Raw genomic sequence first — 17,587 nt, 5'->3', positions numbered from 1 at the left:
TAAGTAACGTTATATGTGTGCAGTCATGATATGTTGCAGGTCGTAAAGTAACGTAAACAAGGTTAACTTATAAAAGCAAATTCGGGCTCTATAGAGGCTATTACATTATAGGCTACTAACTTAGTCTAACATGATAATTCATACATGCATAACAGTATGTACGGATTTTGATTCGTAAACAGTTGGACGTTTTACATAATGTTATATTAAAATGAAACACAAACAAACAGATCCAACTCTGAAATTGCATTTTATTATTGAGTCAACAAGAAATTACAAACAATGCGAAATCTACGTTAATTTCAATGTTCTTTTACAGAACTCGGCATAAGAGATAGCGTTTTTTTGCCCCCTGGATGCGCGCGCATCCGCTATTGTTGGCTATACAAGAAACCCGTGTATACCTTCGCCCACGCCGTTGGATTCCGTCGTTGTCGAGTATCGAGAGAACAACCAGCGCTGTTCTTCAGTTTTTTTCTTCTGTGAACATGCCCTCATGGATGTCTGACAATTTCGTTGCTTTTTTTGGAGTTCAGATATAACTTCTAAGATATAAAGGCCTCACTCGTTCTGCGGTACCGTTGATCTTACGGAACAGATAGACTATAATATGCTTATTTAACTTTTTAGTGTTGAATAAAAAGTACCGTCAGATGAAATTCTGCAGTTGTCAGTGCTTTCACTCGAAATGAACGGAATGCATTTACTTGAACTTCTTAGGTAGCCCTAATATCTATCAGAATTTAAAATGGACTGAATAAAGCTCTCTACGAACTTGACGAGCGATGCCGCGCTGACTGACATGCGCATGAATCACTGTCAAACACACGCTCAGAGCAAATATTGTAAGTTACTGAATGATAATACATTTTATCTAGCAGAATAATAATGCATCTCAATACACATAGTCTCACGTTTAGTTATGTCTTTTAACAATTATAGTATTTTGAAGGGCAAAAACATGAACTTTAACTATTGACTTTAGGCCTACTTCTTCAAGTCAGCTGTCACTTTAGTGCAAGGCCAGTAGCACCTTAGCTCCTTAAGCCTGTTTTATGCTTCTGCGTCGCATCGACGGCGTAGCCCCGCAGACCCCTCTGCGTCGCCGCGAACCCCTTCTCCGTCCCCTCCGCCGTAGCTAGACGTGCACCTCCAAAAAATGTTAAATACGCGTTAACAACTACTTCGAGGCGACGCAGACCGCAAGGGCTGTGATTGGTCAGATGCACCGCGATGCAACCCAACCTGACGCAGAACCATAAAACGGCCACGACGCCGTACGAATGACGGCGTAGCTACGCCGTGGAGTTGATGCAGAAGCATAATGAGGCCTTTAGCCTGAGCAAACTCGATCATGTCGAGCTAGGCGGGCATAGTTTCAGCACCCAGTCACCTCAACTCCACCCAAAACCCGCCTTTTTGCCCATTATCGTTTATCCGGGATTGACGCACGGTGATGCGTTGCCAAGATGGCGACGGTCGACTCCGCCCACTTTAGGCTTCAAAAACGCTCTTCAGAAACCTACGGGTGACATCATGGACACTACGCCCATATTTTTTTTTTACAGTCTATAGTTGAAACTAGCGGTTATAGTAAGGGGTGTGGCATTCCCGAAATAGCTCGAAGTGGTTGACCAATCACAACATACTGGTCCGGCTGACCAATCAGAGCACTTTACGCTTTTCAGAAGGAGAGGCTTCATGGAGACATGAACTAAACACATAGACATATACACTAAATGTCGCCTTGGGGTTCTAAGCATACGTCAAAACCGTCACCATCTTGGAACAGGGGTCTTGTCATAGGAAGTAGCTAGGTAATGCTGCTATCTCCGCCTCTACTTCGAATTCATGGATGATGCGGACTTTTGTGCTGCGTATGGATGTTCACACGAACGTGAAACTAAAATCAATATAGAAGTGTGTTGAGTTTAGACATGCACTCTATAGCATTTGAAAAACAAGGCAAGTCCCTGAAACACTACACTGATTTAAGGGGGGGAGGAGGGTTCTGTATGAATGTGATTCTGTTTCACAAGACTGGAAACCAACAGTTTAAGAGACTAATATAAGCCAAGTTGTCTAGCTCATGTTCTAATATTTCATTCCCAATACATTGGAACATGTGATGTTGATTACTAGATATTGTTACTTTAATCCAGATTGTACTTAAACAATTCAGAGAATTGGACATGCATGATAATGGATCGCATTATCGTGTAGTTCCAGGCAGGTTTAGTCAACAAGCTTCAGATGCAGACCTCAAAACTTCTCAGGCCATTTGTGATTTGCTTCCACCTGCAAATTGCTTTGTGTATCATATTTAATAAAACCAATACAATTTAAATCTTTAAATTAGCATGTATAGTCACACCATTGTAGCCATTTTGCATGCAGTAGGCTAAGTTACGATAGTTCATTCTAAGTTTACTCATGTGGAAGAATGTGACTAATAAACTTAGGCATACTAACACTGCATTATATTTTTGAAAAAGAAGTAGATTATCTTAATATCAAAATCTTAAATTTTCTCTGGACTCAATGATAAATACATGTCTGACCATTGGAACGAACCAAAAAAAAATGAAAATCGCATTCATGACGATTTATGGTGACGATTCATGACGATTAGTATCTGGACTCTGTGTGACAAACAGCACCCTGGACAGCTCTACGTTTTCCAGAGTCTGACTTCTATTAGTTAAAGTAACACTATGTAGTTTTTCAACCTTCATAATACATTTCCAAGACCCTTGTGATGGTACATCGACTTACAATAGGTTAAATGACACGTCTGCCATAGCCTGACGTGGTCTGTATCACTTTTACTGGCACTATGTAACTTCGGGTTTCGGGTAGTAACCGGAGCACAAAAAGAACTACAAAATTTGACTGCTTTACGGCATACATAGTTTTTCTTTGTTTGTGATGTCTTTCATAAAATCATGCATCATACTCTACCTTGTCTGTGGCCATTGTTGATTCCAAAGCCGGTGCTGGATAAACAGCGAGCGTGCGCGTGTGACAGTAGGCTTTGGTAGGCTAAATTATTTACGGCAGCGGTAATGGACAATTCCGCTTACAACCTGTAGGGCGACCGCAGAGGAAAAGTTCCTTGGTGATGCTTTAATGAGCTGTGGAAGTGGCAACACTCTCGTGTAATTGACAACTGCCACCGAAAACCAATACATCACACATGTTCTCTTCAATATTTATATTTTTGGCAGCAAATATATGATTATAGATAGAATGAGTTTCTCAGTCGCTATTTTATTGGATAAGTCATAAGTTATACAGAGTGAACACAGCTCATGTATCCATGTTTATCATTAGAAAAAAAACATACTGTGTATCATCCAGTCTTCTACTTAAAATGAAGGTGCCACACCTGTCATTAAAAAAACCAAAAAATTTTTGCTCGTTATCTAAACTTTATAACAAGTAGTACTGCTGTAAATATGAAATTATAGAGAAAAGTCCTGAATGCAAGCAGACAGGCCAAACATGCACCCAACTGTATGCAGTCATACACAGTTGTTTAATTAGATTGTTTTCAGTTCTAATGTTCCTGGCAGGGAGTGAGAGCAGATATTGTGTTTTTCACATATAGCTTTCTGCATTTTAAAAACTTTGATGAAGCTTTGGTGGACCTGAACATAATTTATGTGAGTTTCAGTTCCCAGCAAGCAATAGCCGTCATTTCACCGTCTCGGTTAAATATAGACCCGATATAGTCCCGCTATGTGTGACCCACTTTTAGCCAAAATAACAGTGAATCTGGTTACATGTAATTTTTTCCAAAATAATTTGCGAGATATGGTATTCCATCATATAAGCAAAGTCAACTGTGATTACAAGGTGTTTGGTTTCATTTCTTTGACATATTCTTATAAAGGCTGTGCGTAGCCACTATTTAGCTCGTAGTCAGACCGGCTATTGCAGCCCAAATATAGTCAAAACTGATTAATTGTAGTTTTGTGGCCAGGCAGCGCATGAGATAGCCTGATGTCCCATCATGTTCGCATTGGTAATAATATCTACAAGGTGCAAGGGTTATTTCATGAAATGGTCAAAAGTATTGACGATTTAGCTCTGAATTAGACGGGCTATGTGCAGTCTGCTTTTAGCCCACCCGGCGAAATCGAGCGTCTACACTCAACGGCTTGGCTATAGCCCTGATTTAGACCAGCGATTAGTATAGCCAAAATAGCCTTACAATTATTTTTCGCACACGCAGCTTCATGTTTGCTGTCACACATAACATTTATACACAATCTACAATATTATTTGACTGTCCTTAATTTTAAATTAAATAAAAATGCAATTACATTTCTCAACCGCTAGATGGCAACAGCCTCACTGATACATAACTACTGGCAACGCGAGACTTGATAGTTAGTAGAGATCACTGTTCTCGCGATCGCTCCATTAACATTTCCACCATTTTTAAACATTTTAAACGAGACAGAGCATTGCATTCACTTACCTGTCGGTCGAAGAGAAGAGGTAAAATAAAGTCCTACTTTTGTCTTGTAAGTATCTGTGTTTTCGTTTTGACGTGATCATTTTGTAACTAAATTATTTGTTATCATGTGTTGTTGGAATTGTGACATTTTAGCAGGTAACAGTGTAGACTAGAGTAAGCCTGTGCATATTAACACGGTACATGCACGTGTATTGTAACTGCATGTGTCCATGTGCAACCTATTATAATATGAAAGCCACAAATATATTTTACTCTTTTCTATCATTATGATATGAAAATAGAACTTTTTAACTTGGCAAGTTTATTTGTAAAGCACATTTCAACAGCAAGGCAATATAAAAATACAATATAAGAAAACAATTAAACACTTTAAAATAATAATAATGTGTCCAATTAATAAAAGGTACTGGCAAACAAAACTAAAAGTATTTAGCCTTAACTCAAATATATATATATATATATATATATATATATATATATTAGAACTGGTTGAATAATTTATTTTAATGTGACAGGCTATATTGATATACATGATATAGTCTCAAATCTCAATCTATATTGCTGTGGAAAATATATACATGCATCTTAACTCTATATTGGCCAGCTCTAGTGACCATCCAAGCAAAAGTCACAATTACTGTAATTAAAGTTAAAAATTATGATGTCAATAATACTTTTTTGTCGTTGTTTAAAATTTTGGTTTTATTTTACTTTTTATTTTATCATTCTTAATATTTGTATTATCTTAAGTTGTTGTTCCACATTTTATTTGGTCATTTTTATGTTTTGATCTTTTTGTAAGTTATCTAAGTTGTTAATGTACTTTTTCTAAATAAAACTTTTATATTTAATTTGATTGGATGGATTGTCATTTATGAGAACCTGACATATTTGAGTGAAAAAGGATTTTAATCCTTTAGCCATAATTTTGTTGTCTATTAGATGTGGTTCTTCAATAGCTATGTTATTGATGACTAGTCTATTTTTGGGCTCTGGTTAGACGTCTATTAGATTTTCACTGACAGCCCAAATTCAGCCTTGTTTTAGCCGAGACCCATATTCACCGTCTTGGGCTGGGGTTAGACGTCTATTAGATGTTTATATGTAGTCGTTCAATAGCCGTCTAATTGACGACTAGTCTATTCTTGGGCTCTGGATAGACGTCTATTAGATTTTCACTGACAGCCCAAAATAAGCCTTGTTTTAGCCTAGATGTCTGGGCTGTGTTTTGACAGCTACAAAACAGTGTCCTACACAGCATTTTATTAAGACAAACACAATTTATCCCTTTTCTAAAATTCCATGACTCCCCTATGGTTTGCCCCTCTTCTTTAACTATTTTAAAAAGGACATCCATGGTGATTTTATCGTGTGTGTGTGTGTGTGTGCAGAATTAATGTCAGGTGTGTGTGGATTGCATCAATTTGCTTTTGATTTCTTTTGGCCACCAATGATGGACTGTGCAGAGAAAATTGAAAATGACATTAAAACCACGTCCATGTATGTCTATTTTGTCTAGTTTATTTTGTAAGTCGTAAAAAAAGATGGGTGTTTATAAGTTTAGAGAGAGATTTTCATTTTCTTGTAGCTAAAGCAAACACACACCTTTATGAGATGCAAGTTAAAAAGAATTTGGTAAAGACAGAGTATGATAAAACCCACAATAAGTGCACATACCCTACATTTTAGTCCAGACCAGTGAGCTATTTTAAGAAATGATGTTGGAAATATCCAAATATTTGAGTGAGTGTGCATTTCAACTCTTTACTTGAGATTTACATACATGTATACATATATGCCTATTATAAATGTGTCTTTTGTGTGTTCACACCATAGACTAAAAAAAAAGTTCATATATTTCCAATATCTACTGTAATGTTGCCCCAGAAACCATGTGGAGTATGTTTTAATGTAAGGAGTGAACAGGGTCTTACCAGAAGAGGCCATCTCACGCAAGCTAAAGACAGGCAACACTAGAAAATTTAAAAGAAAATGAATTTTAAAGTGGGTAGAGAAGAATAGGGGGAGCTAAACCTACACGTGGTTAGCTAAGTTTAAGCCAGATAGAACATAAACTTGACCGTCAAGAACTTTTTGTCTCTCAAAATAAATTATAGACTCATCCATTGATATAGAAATTAATGATATCTAGGGTACCTATACCAAGCTAATCGTTTATAAATAATAAATGTTGAATTATTGCTAAACAACAATAACTTTAGCAGATTATTTAACACAAATGACAGAATCTAAACATTTTTGTCAGATTTTCATTCTAACGATAAAAATCTTGATTATACGGTATTATTACTTTGTCTTCTGGGCAAGATTCATCCTTATAAAGACAGAACCATTCAATGATCCTAATTTAAGAATATTCTCCTCTGATATAAAGTCCCTTTTTTCTTCTTTTATGAAAATGTCAAAACCTTTAAACTCAAAGGTTTCTAAAATAAATTATATCATTGAGTCTGTTGTAAAGAATCTTTAATTATTTATATTGACAAAATGTAAAATTGTATTGATTTGTGTAGCCTCAATCTCTTTTGATGTCCCACTTGTTATTTTTTTCTCTTTCTCACTGTTAATGTCTTGTATTCTTTCATTTGCAATACAAAATAAATAAATGTATATATAAAAAGGAAGATTAACATAACTCAATTCGTCTCGCTGTACAGCCTCCCTCTACTGGACGCATCAGGAACAACAGGGATGTAAAATTTTCAGGGGCGTAAAACTGCCAGGGGCGTACAGTACCGTATATCTGCCGGCTCCAGGTCTGCAGCCTCCCCATATGGGCAGGAATCAAGCGCGTCTCCTCTCGTGTTGTTCGTCGAGCTACACAATAGCCAATCAGAAAATAGCACTATTGTATCTGGGTAAGATTTAACGCAACAACCAATGACAAAAATGTATCTAACCCCGTTTAAATCTTAAACTATAATAAAATAGTATAATGTAATAAATATAATATCTGCCTTTGTCCCCCGTTTCTGTATGTATTGTTTAACAGTGTTGTCATTTATGAAGCAGACATGCTGTCCATCCAAATGAGGCCAGGCCTTCCACCATAGGTTAAACACTGTCTGTGTTAGATGCTAATTTACTAAAGGAAAATGCTAATGATCTACATGCTTAATAATCTACATCAAATCAGTTAATGTGTAATAGACTTATGGTTGGATGAGCTCAAGTCCATATCACCCTCATTGCTTCTTTTGAGCCACATCAGAAGTTTATATCAGCAAAGATGAAGTTTGAGAACCTTTTGGCTGAGGTTGGGGGGTTTGGAAAATACCAGATCAGTATCATTGCCCTTTTGGTGATTCCGAGAGTCACACTGCCGTTTCACTTTCTGTTAAACAACTTTATCGCTGCTATCCCATCTCATCACTGTGACATTAGCTCTCTGGATGCTGATGGGATCCTTGGGAATCTGAGTCGAGAAGAGAGACTGACTGTCAGTATTCCTGCACAGGAGGATGGGACTCCTGATTCCTGTCACATGTTCTTGTATCCTCAGTTCCACCTGCTGATGAACTCCTCCAGCAGCACAGAACTTCCTGTAGTGGAGTGCCAGAATGGATGGGAGTATGACAACAGCACATTTAAATCAGCCTTGGCTACTGAGGTAGTTCACTTCATAGGTTTTTTATTCAAATGCATTTTTATAAATGATTTTATATTATATACAGTATACGTTTATTTGAAGATTGTTAAATATTGTTTTCACAGTCATTCTAGGCCTAAATCAATGTTAAAGCTGAAGTGTATTTGTTTTATGTTAAAATTATAAGTGAGCCATTTTGGGGGTTTCCCTAAAATATTGGCTCAACAAATGGAATGAGTTTGGGGCGGGACTTTTTTCTATCTCTGGCCAATGGCAGATGACGAGTGTTTAAATTCTGTTTGGTGATGATAGCAGTGCAAGAATTACATCAGCTTAAAAAAAAACATGACAAATGTAAGTTTTGAATAGAGGAGAGTTGTACATCTGAATTAGACATTAAGCAGAATTATATCATTGATCAAAAGGAAAATTATATCTCTCTAATACTGTGTGTCCCTTTTTCAGTTTGAATTGGTGTGCGACAGGAAAGGTCTGAATAAAGCCACAGCCACTATCTTCTTTGTTGGTGTGATGGTTGGAGCAGCTATTTTTGGCTGGCTGAGTGACAGGTGAGACCTTAAACTAAGCTCTAGCCCTTCAAGAGATGAAGTAAATGGCGATGTCACATAATTATTATTTGAAGCAGTTCAACTACAGTCTATTGTTTTGTAAAGGCCACACCACAAACTACAAACAAAAAGTATCTACGTACATTGAAGTTAGTTAAGTATTTATAGATATATTGTTAGTAAAGAAGAATATGAGTTTATACATAAAAAATAACTGTTCTTAGTTACAATTTAATCAGAAAAATATTTTGCACAAACACAATGAGAGGTTTTTAATAAATGGTCATCTCAATTAAGGTTGAAAGTTGAATTATACATTTATGCAACAAAAATGCTTTATTTAACATGTTGAGTTAAATGAAAATCTAGATATATTGCTGGAATTCAAATGACTGATTTTTGTGGATCACATGAATCATCCGAATAGAGCAATTCACTGAAATGAATCAGGCTTTCCAACACTACAATGCAAGCACTTTTAGGATTAGCCTATTCACTAAAATAATGAATCAGAATTACATTCTTACGGAATGAATTTACTGTTTAGGTGACAGCTTTGTTGTTTCCTTAAAGGTCCTCAAAGCGATGTCATGCGTTTTTTAGGCCAAACATTTTTTTGTCACATACAACAAACATCGCCTCACTATCCGCTAGCTGCCTGTCCCCTGAACACACTGTAAAAAAACACGATCTCTGCAGACACCCCAGGCTCAACAAACGGCAACAAAAACAAACTGGGCTTACCCGCACCACGAAACATAACAAACTGTTCCAGCCAATAACCGATAAGAAGGGTTTGGGCAGCCCGTTCTCATCCTTTGGCGTCATACATGTGACGCTTTGTACATTTCGTTGAAATCTTACGCACATGGCATCCTTTAGCATCAATATGAGACGCAGAACCCAAGGCGTCATACAGGTGACGCTCGTCTAAATCCAACGCACATGGCATCATTTAGCGTGAATATGAGACGCAGATCCCAAGGCGTCATAACCGTACCCTACCCCAGACCTAAACCTACCCATAACAGTGCGTGTTATATTGACGCTAAAGGATGCCATGTGCGTAAGATTTCGACGAAATGTCATATGGCGTCATCTACATGACGCCAAAGGATGAGAATGCGTTGGTTTGGGGGTGCGGTTAGGGGGGTTAGTGCGCGGATGAGGAGGAGGGAGGATCTAGCTAGCCTTCGTTTTGTTTGACAATACTTTAAACGTCAACAAGAAGTCATGTCACCCGACATCGCTTAAAGCACCTTTAAAGCTATTTAAAAAATGCAGCCCATTAGAAAAGGTAACTCGTTCTTGAAAAGCTACACTACAGAACAGCTGAACTACTGTCAAGCTACTGAAAAACATAATTGGTAGCATGTATTTTTGTTAGTCACTTCTCACCACTGTAGGCTACTTAAGTATTGTGGCATATCTCATGGGTTCCACATCTGTCAGTCACTACAACGTTATATCGACTGACAAATGGTGTCTAATTTGGGAGCCCCAATCACCTCTGAGATTTAGGAAAATGGCTAATGGAATTGGTGAGTGGAATTTTCTTCGGAACCGAGGGGTTGCACAGTGATCTCTCTTCCAATGACCATGCAACGAGTGTTAAGGAGATCATTCTATGCTGGTGGAGAGGGGGCATTCAGTGGGTTTCGCCATTCTAAAAGAGCAGTGCACAGTTAAGTGCAGTGAAATTCCCGTGGGCAATTCAGCGCAAAGAGCTTATTTTCCTAAAAGAGCAATTACGTTCGGTGAGCGTCTTTTTAAAGATATCTTTCTGTCCGTGTGTTTCTGGATGCGGTTGCTTCCTGTCTTCATGCTGAGGCAGCATTCATGGATGGCTACCTGGGAGGGCATGACCATGTTGACCAGGGGCGTAGGAATAAGTTTAACATTGGAGGGAACACATATCGGAAACTATATTGCATCCAATGGCGAAGGCGCCGCTGATAGCTGATTGGCGCACACGTCAGAGGCGCCTTCGCCATTGGATGAGCGACTATAAAGGGAACCTATAAAGGGTGAATGTTTTGCAGTGTGGTTAATTTATGACATATTTCTGTTCAAACCATTAACCATTAATGGATCTGTCAGGTGGATTCGCCATTGGATGTGCAGTTGCTGCAGCACAGCCAATCGGTGAGTCAATCACTCTCTGTGCTCGCTATGCAGTTGCAATGCGTTTTACATATAAGCTTAAATAAATCTGAGGAAAGGAGTTTCTTCTGGACAAAATTATTACCAACTCACATTTCCTTTCTTTCTTTTCTTCCCCATGAGAAAGAAATCACTTAAACTGAGATGCTGCTGTCGCCAGCTGCAGACTCCCGCTTCCCAAACAGTCTGAGCTGTTAAGGGGGCGGGCCGGTGACAAGATGCTGTGTTGCACTTTCAAAATAAAAGCATGCGAGTTAAAGATTTCAAAATCAAATATTTTTCTTCTCTGTGGTGTAATTTTTTGGTGGGACAAATGCGACTGTCTCCAATATTGGAGGAGACACGTCCCCCCCGGTTCCTACGCCCTTGATGTTGACACTGTGGTTGCGACTCTCTTTCCTCATGAAGGCTGGAATCCCCTATGCTGTTACCCAGCATGCTGCCTTTTTATTATCAGAAAGATGATAATAAAAATAATAAGCGTAGCATCTCAAAGCACTTCACAAGAATCGGTCAAATAAAACATACAATTATACAAACAATACATTAATGAAAGTGAAATACATAAAAAGATAATATACCAAATAAAAACATACTATCAAAATGAAGCCGAGCTTCCCACTTTGGACATGGTCACTCAGGCCGAGTCGGATACAGATTTGACGGCCATACTAGCCCAGTTCCTGGGTGCGACGCACGGTTCACAGCCACGTTCTGCCCCAATGCCTTTCTTCCCAGAAGTGCATGAGGAGGTTCAGAAGTCGTTGAAAGCACCTTTGACTCTTTGAAGTCTTTTTTAAAAATGTTTTTATAAAATAGCAGTTTCCTCAATCTCCATACAGGGCACAGTATACAGGTCACGGTCTGGAAGTGACGCTATGGTCATCTTTGGCCATCCCTTCGCAGGAGCAGGATGGTTGAGCCTTGCTGGCCCACACAGTCCTGGTTTTCGATCCTGATGCTTCTCGCGACAGACCCAACCTAGCAGATTTCCCTGAGGAAGGACCTTCTTTCTCAGGGACGGGGCACCATATGGTACCCACGTCTGGACCTCTGGAACCTCCACGTGTGGCTTCTGGATGGGACGCGGAAGACTTAAGTGGCCTACCACTGGCGGTGGTAGATACTATCACTCAAGCCAGAGCTGAATCTACTAGGAGAGCTAGGCCTTGAAGTGAAGTATGTTCGCTAAGTGGTGCTCTTCCCGTCAGGATGACCGCCGGAGATGCCTGATCGGTTCTGTGCTTTCATTCCTGAAAGAAGGGTTGGAGCGGATGCTGTCCCCCTCCACCTTGAAGCTGTATGTTGCCGCCATTGCGGCACATCACATGGCAGTTGATGGTAAGTCACTAGGAAAGCACAACCTGGTCGTCAGGTTGTCTAGCTCATTCCCTCCTGGGATCTCTCTGCGGTCCTTTCTGGTCTACAGAGAGCTCCCTTTGAGCAGGCAGATGAGCTTAAGAACCGGTCTCTAAAGACAGCGTTCCTGACCGCGCTCACTTCCATCAAGAGGGTGGGGGAAATGCAGGCATTTTGGTCAGCAAATCATGCCTTGAGTTCCCCGGCCCAGATACGTGGCGTTTACGTACCCTGTGCGTTTACGTGGACCACACACACATCTTTGTCTGCTTTGGAGGTAAGCAGAAGGGAAAGGCTGTCTCCAAGCAGTGGTTGGCCCACTGGATAGTGGATGCAATCACCTTGGCTTACTAATCCCAAGGTGAGCCATGCCCCCTCGGAGTGAGGGCCCACTCCACTCAAAGTCTAGCCTTCTCCTAGGCGTTGGAATGCAGTGCCTCTTTGGAAGACATCTGCAGAGCTGTCGGCTGGGCGACACCTTATACCTTCGCAAGCATCTACAATCTCGGGGCGGAGCTGGTTTCTTCTTGTGTGTTGGGTACAAACACGTTATGTGCAGGAAGGCTGGCTCGGTGTCTAGCTTGCAGCCACGGTTCCATCTAAGGGGGGATACGAGCGCCTTTGACTCTCCAGCTGATTTCTGCGCTTGGCAAACCCTGGATTGAGTTTCCTCAGAGCATCCTTCGGCAGTCAGACGTGGGAGATGCGAAGGTGTCCAACGCCATGTCCAGTAGTTGAGTGCATACCCGATCAGTCAGCCCCTGTACTGGACTAGATGCCCCATGTGTTGTAATTCCCCCTTGGTAATCCCATGTGTGTATTCTTCCACGGTACAGTTTCCTTCTCTTTACACCCTTGTCTTTCCCTGGGCAGATACTATGCCCCGTCTCCGCGTCTGTATTAGTTCCATCTCTGTCTATGCAGGACCTACCACAGAGGCTCAGGATGCAAATTCCACTCACCAATTCCATTGGCCATTTTTGTACAAATGTATAGGTGATTGGGACTCCCAAGTGAGACCCCATTTGTCAGTCGACATAATGTTTCTGTTCCCTCCACCAGTGAACAAGGGTTACATCAGTAACCAAGACATCCTGTTTCCCTAATTCTAGGTACGGTAGGAAAAGAATGCTGATGATGTCTTACTTGATATCCATTTCATTCGGAGTGGCCAGTGCATTCTCTCAGTCCTTCATCATGTTTGCTATAATGAGATTCTTCACTGGAATGGGCCTTACAGGCATCAGCATAATCTCCATTGTCCTGTGTGAGTGCTCTGGACTTGCGCAACTACTGTAATTAATATGTATTTTATAATGAATATGGTTATTTCGGTAAATTTATTCACAATCACAATTACCAGATTACTTCTTAAGTATACAGTGGCTCTGTCTTTGTTTCTAATTTGCTTGTTCTTTATGCTCCTTATGAATCAAATTTTTTTAACAGGTCAGTTGTATGAATGAAAGACATAAAGACTTGCTCATAAAGACAGTCACTGTATCCAAATATGCTTAATTCCATACTGTATAATATGTGAATACAGTCCAGCAAAAGAGAGTAGTATGTCCGAATTTGGAAAAAACAGTAGGCAAATATAAGCGGATGACTTAATACTCCTGCTGAGATTCTGGAGTGTGCATTTGATGGACACTTTACTACTGTATTCCATGCAGCCATGAAGGAGTTGTAAGGAAAGTTTCAAAAGTAAGTTTCAAACTAAATGTTTTACCTACTAGACAGTATGCAATTTCAGACGCCATGACACTTGTTAAATATCTGAATGAAGCAGCGTTTTTGAACAAATTGATTGAATGAATGATTCAATGACTTGTTTTGTTTCTGTATGAATCAGTGTTTTGAATGAGTCGATTGAATTATTGAATGACTCATTCATACAAAAAGGCACTTGGTCTAAAGATGTAACTTTGTAAAAAGTCACTTAAAGATCTTCATCTCTAATGTCATATCTAACTAACAGTCTATTTTAAATAATAAAACATTATTGTTATTGTTCATCAGGCGTAGAATGGGCTGATATTGCACACAGGACGATTGCTGGTGTTTTAATCAGTCTTGATTGGTCTGTCAGCACTATGATATTGCCTGGCATTGCTTATCTCGTCAATGACTGGAGGACTCTGATCATCACGGTAACAGCTCCCCTCGGACTGGCATTGATCACATGGAGGTAAGATGTTACTATGATTGATTCTCATGTCCAGTTTTCCCAAATCACATAATTCTTGTTTGCTAGGTGGATCCCAGAGTCAGCACGATGGCTCATAGCCAATGGACGACTGGAAGAGGCCCATCTTTATTTGAGCAAATGTGCCTCCGCTAATAACAGGCAACACAACCTCAGAGATATCAAACCAGAGGTAGCCTTTTAATATGTGACATTGAGAAAGATCCAATTTTCGACATTTTCCTAAAGCTTTTGAGATCATGACTTTCAGACCCTTGCTAATGTTATAATTGCTGAGGACAGAGGTGACAAGAAGTACTCGTATCTGGATCTTGTGAGGTCTTCTAAGATGAGGAAACTGGCTCTGCTTACAGGAATCACTTGGTAGGAATGTTATACCTAGGTTATAGACTTTATGATGGCTAAAATTATGGTTTGCTCTTTAAATTCAAATCTGAACAATCTGGTTTACTAAGAGAAGATATTGAGGTAAATTGTTTTTGCAGGTTTGGAGTGGCATTCACTTACTACGGTATCAGTTTGAACATAAGTGGCTTTGGGCTGAACCTGTACCTCACCCAGTTTATTTATGGTGCCATAGAGATGCCATCAAAACTGGTGGCCTATGTGTGTCTTGATAAACTAGGCCGCAGGTACAGTCAGGTTGGAATGCTGATTGCAACAGGGGTCTGCATTGGCATCACTGTTCTTATTCCCAGAGGTAAAGGATATAGAACAATCATTTATTAGGATACCACAATCATGTGTGACTGTGAATGTTTGTTTTATTTAGTTTATTCAGTTACAGAACAACAATATATTGGAATGCCACAGTCATAAAATACTAAAAGTCATCCATTGTGATATCACAGTCATGTGTTCAGCATGTAAATCATTTAAAATTCTATATGTGAGTGAAACGGCTTTTTGAACAAGAAAAAATGTAGAGCGGGGCTTGATTTTTTCTACCAGGAATTGATTGGATTGTTGTGGTTTGCTATTGCTGTAATCTCATGCGAGTAAAAACATCATTGGAGAAGAGAAGAGATGTCGCTGCAAGAGGGAGGGGAAGTTATTTTGATTAAGCTAGGGCACATGAATTTCTTTTGTTTAAATAATGATGTGCATGGAAAAATAATTTATAATACACCCTGCTATATTCCTTTAAAAAAGGAAATTGTCCATTTTGTTATTCAAAAGGCTTTTTGATGTCAAAATCAATTGTGTCAAGTTAACGTTGAAGTATGTATTTTTTCTAGTGTTAAAATGCTTTATCTTATCCCATTTTAATTTAAAAAGGCAAATATAATTGAGCCATTTATGGGCTGATTTCCACACAATGTACAACAAAATCAAAACATTGCTCTTCTGATTTAATTGTATTAACAAGGTTTTGCAGGTTATTATGGAGATGTGATTACACCACCTGCACTGTAAAAAAAAATCTGTTAAATTTACGGGAAAAAACTGGCAGCTGTGGTTACCAGAGTTTTCCTGTTAAAAATACGGTAGCAACATTTTAGTTTTTACAGACTTTTAACCGTATATAATTCTACAGCAATAAACCGTATTTCATTATCTGATATAATGTTAATTTACTGATCTTTTGAAGTATTAATATCTGTTTTGTTCCATTGTAATACACTTACAGCCAACAATCACAGTAGTAATGAGAGTCAAATGATCAATCAAAGCTCATCACAAGTAGCTCTTCCACAAGAAAGTTAATACTAATATATAGAAGCTGCACAGTGTCATTCACTGTAAATTCAATTTAAATTCAATTTAAAAATGCAATAAGCATTAATTTAACAACATTAAATGTAACATAAAACCCTAATGTACATAACTGATTAGAAAAAAAATGTAAGAAAATTATGAAGAAACAGTTATTTAAAAAAAATACATTAAATGTGAATTGTGGGAATTTCAATTTACATTTTTTCACTGTAAATTATACAATGACTTGTTCTTTTTCCTTCCAAAAACTGTAAATTTAATGGTATTTTACAGTAAAATTACATTAAATATACCATTATATATATCATAGTTATTTACCATATACTGTATAGTAAGGAAACTTTCTTTTAACCAATTAACAGTTTTTCACTGTAGCATTTTTACCGTTAAAATCACGATCATTTTTTACAGTGATGGTCACAAAAAGCATTTCTCTCCAATTTATGCCAAGTACAGAAGCTGCATATTCAATAAAATACATTTTCCTGTGGCTCTCAAAATATTAGTTACATTTTGGTTAAACATTTCAGTTATGTCACTGGTGAATGGCTCTGGTGATGGCACAGACATTTCACACTGAACTTCACCTATATAAGAGACAAATTCTCCAGCTCTCTCTGTGTCTGTCTCTAGATTTGTTGCTGCCTCGTACAGTCATTGCTGTGCTGGGTAAAGGATTCTCAGAGGCCTCCTTCACATGTGTTTTCCTTTATACCACTGAGCTGTACCCGACTGTGTTACGGTCAGTTTATCATTTGCAAATGCTATTGATGTTTGTGCATAATAAAATGCGATATAAGCTCAAATTTGTTCAGCAAAGAAATGGTTTATTAACACTCTTTCTCTTTCGAACATAGGCAGAATGGATTAGGCTATAGTTCATTTGTTGGTCGTGTTGGTGTCTCTTTAGCACCTCTTGTGAGCCTCCTGGACGAGGTGTGGCTCCCTCTGCCACAGATCCTGTTTTGCTCCGTAGCCGTCATTGCAGGCTTCGTTGCGCTGCTCCTCCCTGAGACCCACAACGTGCGGCTTCCTGAGACTATTGAGGACATTGAGAAAACTAGGTGATTGATCATTTACTACTATACTACTAGTACTACTACTAGAATGAAAGATAATAATTTTTTTTGTCATATTATAGTTTTCATGATACTTAAAATATCTCACTGTGTTTAAAGGGAACTTGATATAAAAATATTAAATACATACTTTTGTTTAATTAACTTAAACCACTATGTTTTTCTCTCAGGAAAAGATCAGTGTGTTCACAACTTGAATATCAGCTTGGAAATGAGCTCTACAAGGAGACTAAATGAATCTAACCTGTAGAGAAGATGAATCTAATTAAAATCAAATTCATCACTGAAGTCTCTTGGTCTTAACTTACTCTCAACTTACTCTTCTAACAATCTACAATGCCTTCTCCTGTATATAAATTCAGCAAAAAAAGAAATGTCCCATTTTCAGTACTG

The 17,587-nt window shown here is 38.7% G+C and overlaps 1 protein-coding gene across 2 annotated transcripts; it reads left to right on the top strand.

The window, feature by feature from the left end:
• The first annotated feature begins 7,680 nt into the window (after positions 1-7,680).
• Positions 7,681-17,482, top strand: slc22a7b.1 (solute carrier family 22 member 7b, tandem duplicate 1). Of its 2 annotated transcripts, XM_077239409.1 has the most exons (11): positions 7,681-8,117; positions 8,562-8,665; positions 13,300-13,454; positions 14,210-14,378; positions 14,445-14,568; positions 14,647-14,759; positions 14,882-14,907; positions 15,022-15,096; positions 16,749-16,857; positions 16,973-17,179; positions 17,365-17,482. In XM_077239409.1, the coding sequence occupies exons 1-11, from the start codon at positions 7,737-7,739 to the stop codon at positions 17,429-17,431; spliced, it is 1,530 nt and encodes a 509-aa protein (XP_077095524.1). In that variant the 5' UTR covers positions 7,681-7,736; the 3' UTR covers positions 17,432-17,482. The 2 variants fall into 2 exon arrangements, with proteins under 2 accessions (XP_077095524.1, XP_077095523.1); XM_077239408.1 differs by having other exon boundaries at positions 14,882-15,096.
• Positions 17,483-17,587: the final 105 nt, after the last annotated feature.

Source organism: Siphateles boraxobius, unplaced genomic scaffold (genome assembly GCF_051911475.1).
Source record: "Siphateles boraxobius isolate OS27281-9 unplaced genomic scaffold, OSU_SipBor_1 22, whole genome shotgun sequence".
Lineage (NCBI taxonomy): Eukaryota > Metazoa > Chordata > Actinopteri > Cypriniformes > Leuciscidae > Siphateles > Siphateles boraxobius.
The sequence above is the reverse complement of the archived record's forward strand: the minus strand, read 5'-3'. Positions and strand labels throughout refer to the sequence as shown.

Excerpts from the sequence above, each read along its gene's own strand:
- slc22a7b.1 (XM_077239408.1), top strand. The coding sequence starts at position 7,737 with ATGAAGTTTGAGAACCTTTTGGCTGAGGTTGGGGGGTTTGGAAAATAC. Across the intron at positions 14,379-14,444 it reads CTGGCATTGATCACATGGAG|GTGGATCCCAGAGTCAGCAC; the intron begins GTAAGATGTTAC and ends CTTGTTTGCTAG. Across the intron at positions 17,180-17,364 it reads GAGGACATTGAGAAAACTAG|GAAAAGATCAGTGTGTTCAC; the intron begins GTGATTGATCAT and ends TTTTTCTCTCAG.